This window comes from Saccostrea echinata, unplaced genomic scaffold (assembly GCF_033153115.1).
Source record: "Saccostrea echinata isolate AGI-Se365-2 ecotype Australia unplaced genomic scaffold, CSIRO_AGI_Sech_v1 ptg000020l, whole genome shotgun sequence".
Lineage (NCBI taxonomy): Eukaryota > Metazoa > Mollusca > Bivalvia > Ostreida > Ostreidae > Saccostrea > Saccostrea echinata.
Window position 1 is genome coordinate 4,564,455 of NW_026889769.1, and position 8,209 is coordinate 4,572,663.

At 34.2% G+C, this 8,209-nt stretch overlaps 1 protein-coding gene across 1 annotated transcript; it reads right to left on the reverse strand.

Moving 5' to 3' along the window:
* Nucleotides 1-2,484: 2,484 nt before the first annotated feature.
* Nucleotides 2,485-4,596, reverse strand: LOC133190094 (uncharacterized). The gene is made up of 3 exons (XM_061325563.1): nucleotides 3,493-4,596; nucleotides 3,244-3,354; nucleotides 2,485-2,957 (listed from the first exon to the last, which is right to left on the reverse strand). The coding sequence occupies exons 1-3, from the start codon at nucleotides 4,571-4,573 to the stop codon at nucleotides 2,752-2,754; spliced, it is 1,398 nt and encodes a 465-aa protein (XP_061181547.1). The 5' UTR covers nucleotides 4,574-4,596; the 3' UTR covers nucleotides 2,485-2,751.
* Nucleotides 4,597-8,209: the final 3,613 nt, after the last annotated feature.

The window sequence follows — 8,209 nt, forward strand, 5'->3', positions numbered from 1 at the left end:
GCCCGAGAAGACGCGATTGGACCAAAAATATTTTAGGGTAGTTGGGTTTGCATTCTTTTAAATCCATTAATAACTTTTAAGAGGAATAAATTTATTATACAATTTAATGCACGATTACATATACTTTAATTTGAAAGCTAACTGACAAAAGATGGGGTAATTTTTATTCATTGATATGCAACCTTTATTATTTACTTTTCTTAGCTATTAAGAAATCTGACCACGGGCAGCTTGAATCACTGATAAAACGCTTGATTAAATCTGCGAAATTTTACGCTCGAAGACAGGACTGCGTGGACACGGTCAATGATTGCGAGACTCACACGACAGGTTATTGGATGAGTCAATGTTTCACCACCTACTACAACCAAAACTGCTGTGCCTACTGTAAAGCAAACTCCAAAATAGTCGTGAGTTAGGTTAGTTGCTTGTTTTACCGTATTTCCTTTTAAATTGTATCAAATTGTAATGGAAAACATACATTGTTTGCCTGGATTTGACTTTTAAAATATATATGTAAAGTTGGCTGAATGTAATATTGAACAGTGTTATATGCAAATGCACAGCAAGCATACAATTTATTGTTTCAATATGAAATGAGTTAATTAGAAATAGAAACAGCTATTTTTACTGATATATAATACTAGTATTTATCTAAATTGTTTTGTAACTGATAAGTATTACAGATATAAAAACATCTCTATTATTTACTATTATGTTTCTGTAAGTTTTAAGCTTGGGATAATTTACACCCTAAAGTTTCTCTTCAAAATCAAGGCTCAATTCTGTATTTTTCTGTTGTGTTTTCATTTCAGAAGTTTACCATACAATGTGCAAACCATAAAGCCATACCATATCAATCTTGCATGACGAATATTTCAAGAAAAATGTTTTAAGTAAAGGAAATGAAATTTAATATTTTTTGTCTTCCTTCAACTTTCCATGAAAAGTTTAAGATTTAAGCACTGGTTACTTAACGCACAGAGACGTACAGATTTATTGGTGTAATATTCTTGTCTGCCAAGACACAAAACTGTTATAAATGCACATTCAGTTACAGAGCCCGATTTGATTGGGCCTCTTATGCCAATTTTTTCTTTCCAAATTAGAAAATGAACACAATTTTTCTTTAAACTACTAGTATTATATAATAAATGTAGAAAACGTTAAATGCCATTTGATTAAGAAATTTGCATGTATTTTTATGCCCCGTAATCGAAGATTCGGGAACATACTGTTTTTGATTTATCCGTCCGTCTGTCTCTATTAATCTGTTTCTCTTTTTGTCTGCGAAAACTTTAACCTTGCCCATAACTTTTGAAAGGCTGGTGCTAGAGCTTTCATAATTCACATATGTATTCCTTGTGAGAAGACCTTTCTTTTGGATACCAACATATTTGACCCCTTGACCATGACCATTTGAACTTTTGCAGAAATACAATATACCAAACTTTAACCTTAGCCAAAACTTTTGAACGGTTGGAGCTAGGGCTTGTATATTTCAAATTTGTATTCCATGTGCCCAGATCTTTCATTGAATACCAATATTTTTTACCTTTCGATCTTGACCTTTGGGTTTGAACTACTTTTGAAAAACTTTAACATTCAATGGCCATAACTTTTTTATCGGTGGTTGCTAGGACTTTCATATACTACATGCACAATTCTTGTAACAAGACCTTTCTTTTTGGTACCAAAATTTTTTTTACTCATGACTTTCACCTTGCGGATTGACACATATATATATATATATATATATATATATATATATATATATATATATATATATATATATATAAAAACTTTAACCTTGCCAATAACTTTTGAACGGTTGCTGCTAGGACTTTCATATTTCACTTTTGCATTCCTTTTAGCAAGACCCTTCCTTTGGAACCATTTTTTCTGTCCTCTTGACATTGACCTTGGTGTATGACATACTTTTTGAAAAAACTTTAACCTTAGCTATATTTTCTGAATAGTTTTTATTAGGGCTATTATATTTCACAAGACCTTTTTGGGACATCAACATTTTTGAACTCTTGACCCTGAAGTTTGACCCACATTTGAAAAAACTTTAACCTTGCCCTTAAGCTGCCATACAAGGGCATCAGTGTTTCACAAACACACATCTTGTTTCTGTTTTGCTCTGTCTGTAAATCAACCGATCAAATGTATTTAATCACTTGTAATCAGTATTGTAGAGACCACGTTTGCTTCTTCCTTGGTAACTTTGCTCTATAATCTTTGGTCTTGAAGACATTATATAGCAAAAGTATTGCGTTCCAGTTATTTCCTTATTTTTTTTATCTTTATTATTATTTTTTTTTTGTTCTTTCATCCTTTTCCATTAGAAGCTTTGGAATAAAACATTATTAACCAAGCATCTATTACTATGCCTTACTTCTATGCAAAAAATACAGAAAACAACGGTAAAACTTACATTTTCTTTTTTTATCATTTCATTTTACATTCAGAGTTGTAAAAAAAACATACAAAAAACATCAGTTGAGTATTCGTATCACCCGAGATCAAAAATAAGAAACTGATGTACATGCTTCAGATAAAATGAACACCATGCAAAATACATTTTTGTCTCTGTGTTGCACAATAAAATCCTGCCATATCCTGTATCATAAAAAAAGTGCAGCATAATATTCTCCTCAGTGACTGTAGACAGATGTTGAATGTAATGAAATTACATACGAGCCACTTGATTTTTTGTTAAAATCCTACTTTTATTTTGTATACCAATCAGTTACATTCTGTACAAATCTTTCCAGATTTATTGCTATGGCAGTGTGTTTTGTTCCCTTTCTTGGTCAGTACATTGACATACATCTCATATATATCCGGCTTTTTAGAAGGACTAATGGCCATTCCCAGTTGTGACAATTTGGACAATGCCCAAGCCAGATCGTGATGATGCTGCACGGCAGCGGCTAAAACGGCGATATATCCTAAAACAAAGGAAAAATTATATATAAATATATCCAAAACATTATTCTCAATTCATAATAAAAGTAGAAAAAATTAACGGTTTCAAGGGGGGGAGGTCAACTTCCTAAAAAAATATGTGGGAATCTAAAGGGAAATCTAAAGCAAAATACTATACTCAGAAAAAGTAGGGGACTGTCCCCTGGCCCCTCTGCGTTCTACGGGCCTGTATTATCAACTATAGTAATACTGAATGTTATATAAAGGGTCCATTTCAGTTCTAAGTATATCACTCATCAGAAAACTTACCGGCTCGCTTAGAACTTGCACAGTGGATTAGAACTGGTCCTCTGTTGACAGAGTCCATTAATTCGGGTTGATACAAGGAAAATAATTCTGCAGAAAAGGGCTCGCTGTTCACTGAAATACATATAAAAGATCAGATAATAAGTTATGAATTATAATGCTATCTAAAATTTTCAAAGCAACATCAATACATTTAACCTAATACTTTATTTTTTTATGAGATTAACGACATAAATATAGTTTAGTACTGACCTACTGGTACATGGTAATACGGAAATCCTGCTTTGCGAAAGGACAGTTTCTCGATTTCTTCGTTATAGCCAATGAGGTCCCCAAATTCTGCTCGGTTTGTTGTGGCGAAATTTTGAGAAGAATTGGGAGACACATAAGAATTATCTTTGCTAGGGTCTATAATCTGCTGCCTCAATGTTTCCAGACTTTGTCTCGGGCCCAGAGTATCGTCTCCGTATGTCCTGGAACCGTCCTTGATGTTTAGCAGAGTGACAGTTTCCTGTGATGGCTTCCCCTTGTGAGTTGTTCCGGCACGTAAATTCACTACTGATTTAAATCCTGCCTGTTTTATTAGAGGGATGTGAGAGTCTAAGATTTGTCCTGCTATGAACCAGTTTTTGTAAACGGGAGTAGCTAGCCAATAGCTTAGCCACTGTTTAGGTAAACTGTCTAATTTAGGAAAGTCAATGTTTTCCCCTGTAACATTACAGAGTACTCTATTGGTACATTTTAAACTGAAATCCATACCTAGTAGTTCACTCACCGCAACAGCGTTTTCTACAGTGAAGTCCGTGTTTATTTGCGACTTCAGTAAATACATCAACAATGTGAAAGTCATACTATACCCTCGATCCGAGAAGAGAAGAGCAGGTTTCGGGAGGTTCTTCAAAGACTCCTCTAGATCTGATACAGACTGAACAGCTGAAGAAACTTTTGAAGAGTATAAAACTGTTCGGAAATGAAGCCCAGCTTCCTTTGCGTAGGAGTCCATCTCGGTTGTTGAAGGTAGATAATCCACCCCCAAACAACAATTTTTCTTGTCTTTATACGTAAACAGAGAAACGACACTTTTAAATCCCCCCTCCGACGCATACTGTATTTGTCTTCTGCTGAGTCTTCCCGCCACGTAATACTCGGGGGTTACTTGTTTTGCCCACCATAGATTTTTGGGTGACTTGAGTCCGATTGATTTCCGAATGATACTTGATGCTTTTTCAGTGCCTTCTTTAACATGCACTGCACTTACGGACATAAAACGAATCTCATTTTGTAAAAATACTGCAGAAAACACACTCGTAAGAAGCGCCCGATTCGATATCATGTTTTAATAAACTATCTCAATATTTTTCAGGGAAGTGATCAATTTAATATTGTAGCAAATGTCCACAATATTAAAGTTGCAATATAAAATATTCCTTCACGCAGTCAAAGAAAAGTATACACTAGCAGAAACAAACTGTGTGTACTTTATACATGTATAATGATTTTGGTATTGGGTATTTATATGAAAGATTAAAGCACGGACGTGACCCAAGTAATGAAGTAATGCTGCAAGGTTTTACGGAAAGCCGTTCGTTGCACTCTGAAATTTTAACTTTCATTATTATAAGCAGACCTCAAAGTTAATGCTTGAATAAAGCTTTCTACATCACATATATTTATCACATGTGCCATTTATATTTATTACATATAGTAAAATCGAATATTTTGGAAGATAACCATTCCACGATGTAAGTAAAATTATTACAGTATTGCGTTGCCGTATATAATGCAATTAAAGGTCGCTGACGCAATGAGTTGTGAACGTGAAGGTTTCGCATGCGAACGTGACGGATACATGGCATAATTTGTTGTTTTTTCCGATTGTGTTATTCATTATTATACATCAATATCTATTATGTTTTACCTGAAATCAAATATATGTCGTTATATAGAATATTTATTATTTTGAAGTATATGTATATATGCATATAGATTTTAAGTGTAACGTAATTTGTTTATTTATATTGTGTGTACCGGTCGTACATGTGTGTATATCGTACATTAAACACTCAAGTGCATTCAAGTATTATGGTTTCTCCTACCTATAGTTCATAAATGCTAAAGTAGAATTGCGCAAATGTGATTTTTTACACTAAATATTTATTTCCATGATAAACTAAAGGTGATTGTTTAAGTCATTTGCCGATACCTGGTCTTTGATGAACTGTTTCAAGACCTAGCTTTTACGGAGAGCAAGTTTCCAAAAAGACAAACCAGAATGTGAAAAGGTCAAAGACCTTTGAGCCATATCTTTGGACCTTTTTTGCCAAAATTATCCAACCACAAGGTAACAAAGTAGAATATCGACAAATATATGTATTTTTAGTGATTGTTGGTGTGTTGTTGTCGTTAAGAATATCTTACCTCATTTTAGATAAAAGATGAATGAAAAATATATCATATATGAGCCTTACACAATATGAGGAGATTTGTTTATTCAACCGCGCTTTCACAAATAAGATGTTACTTTTAATCAAAGATTCGTCCGTCTGTCTCTCTGTTCATCTGTGTATCTGCAAAAACGTTAATCTTACCCATAACTTTTAATTGGTAGGAGATATGGCTTTCATATTTCACATGTGTATTCCTTGTAACAAGACCTTTCTTTGGGTACCGACATTTTTGACGTTTTGACCTTGGAGTGTGACCCTATTTTACAAAATTTTTCCAAACTTTAACCTTGGCTATAACTGTTAAACGGTTGGAGCTAGGGCTTTTATTTTTCACATATGTATTTCTCGTGACAAGACCTTCCCATAGGCACCATTAATTTTGACATTTGACCTTAACCGTACCGTTTGACTTACTTTTGAAAACTTAAACATTGGCCATAAGCTGCCATACGGAGGCATCAGTGTTTCACAAACAGATCTCTTTTTTTTTTAAATCCAAAATTTCTATTTTATCGCATCTTGGGCAATATGACACCATTATTCTATTCTTCTGTCTTTAGAAATTCAGAAGTTACAAAAGAATCGGACAAATGTCATGATGAATATGTATTGATCTCAACTCATAGAGGGTGGTCGGGAGGGGGTCCGGAACCCCCCTCCCTTCTGGATTTTTAGAGTCATTAAATTTCAATGTAAAAGTAACGAAAAATGACCCCTTAGGAAAGACGTACCCTTTAAAAACAGTAAGGAAAGTCTTCTATTAGAAGAAAATTGACTTAATAAAGTGTCGTCCCCTGTGTTTTAATAAATGTTCTATCAATCCTCTATCTTCACTTCTCACTAAAATGTTATCAGCATTGAAGGAGGAAATTCAGGAGTAGTTTACAAATATACTGGTGTTGATCAAATGTGGATAATCTGAAAACAAAAACAAAACATACGACTTTTCAACACTTTATAACCATTTCTCTTGATAAATTAAAGACCAGAAATTTTGACACCATAGGTAACTGCTTCTTAAACAAGCATTCTTAGAGAACTGTATAAGCATGCAATACTAGTCCCCTGCCTGCTAGTCCGAAATATCTGAAGTTTTCCAGGCTTTTTTTTCACTATTTTGATATTTGACGTGCCAAGAAAACGTCAGAACCGACGCCATTATGAAAAGTAGAAATTCAGCGTCTCTCGGGTCGATTTTCGATATATGCGAACCAAATTAAATGTCTACCTCACATCTTGTCAATAATTCTATGCTTCTATTACTTACCAATATCGCTTTTATTGTTCCATTGTAATAAAAAGTATCTGGTGAAATTTTTTTTATCAAACTGTCGAGGTTTATTTTGATTTCGTGCATTCTGAAATCTCGTGAGACTGAATCGAAATATGGAGTGATATTTTCATTTGAGCGATATGGTGAGAACTAGAAGCAAAGTGTCATTGATAAGTTTGTGAGTTTGACATTTAATACGTCGATTGGCAAGTATCGAAAATTGAGTTCAGTTTGGGGTGGCGAATTTCCACTTTTCATAATGGCGCTAGTTCTGACGTTTTCCTGGCACTTCAAACATCAAAATGAAAAACGCCCGGAAAACACTAAATATTTCGGACTACCTGCCGGAAAGTGCAATCTGGTTCCCCTAAAAATTTGAAAAGGCCTAATTCCGTCAAAAATCACTGAAGCAAACTTGATCTATATAACTCATCAAGGTAGACTCACAATGACACATATAGTTGCACTTTTTTTTCTAAAACTTGCAAATTTTGAACTGATTTTTTTTGCATGTGAGTGTACCTTTATGAGTTAAAGATCAGCTTTACGTTTTGTTCTGCTTCGGTGATTTTGGACAGAATTGTGGCCTTTTCAATTTTTGTGAAGAACCAGATTGCACTTACCGGTGGGGAACTAGTATTACTTATGCAATACTTTAAAACTGGAGAGAACCATAGGTTTCCTTCTCGTCTGTCTGTCTGTCCCACTTGGCATTCTGCACTTTGCTCCTAAACACTTTCACATTCAGCTAACTTTTGGTACGTGAGTCGACTACCTTCATGAGTTATAGATCAACTTCGCATTTTGTCACACTTCAATGATTTTTGTTGGAATTACGGTCTTTTTTAGTTTTTAAGGAGAACCACATTACATTTGCCGGAAAAGGAATAGTGTTACTTATGCAATACTCTCAAAATGCTTGTTACATGCATATCAAATTCGGACGTTTCCATACCTTGTCCGATGAAAATATTTTGAGACAGACTAGTACCGGTAAGTATATACTATATAGTAATGAATGTATCTACGGCATTTGTAATTTTATTTGTTGAAAACTAGATGTCAATCTTTGTTCGGTGAGTGTATTGCGTTTTCATTGTTCTTGGTTGTGTTTTGTATTGTTTGATGTTGATTTTGTTTCTCTATTCGTTTTTTATCCCCTAAGAAATCATTTTTATGACAATTTTAATGGCATTTAGTGTCTTTATTCAGCAAATACCTGGTAATAAAAACAATTGAAAGCATTGCG

What these genes read in the sequence shown, in the direction of transcription:
- LOC133190094 (XM_061325563.1), bottom strand. Translation starts at nt 4,573, where the DNA reads ATGATATCGAATCGGGCGCTTCTTACGAGTGTGTTTTCTGCAGTATTT. An exon ending in GTATTACCATGTACCAGTAG is followed by an intron (nt 3,355 to 3,492) that starts GTCAGTACTAAA and finishes TATGTATTTCAG; the next exon opens with TGAACAGCGAGCCCTTTTCT. An exon ending in TGCAAGTTCTAAGCGAGCCG is followed by an intron (nt 2,958 to 3,243) that starts GTAAGTTTTCTG and finishes CCTTTGTTTTAG; the next exon opens with GATATATCGCCGTTTTAGCC.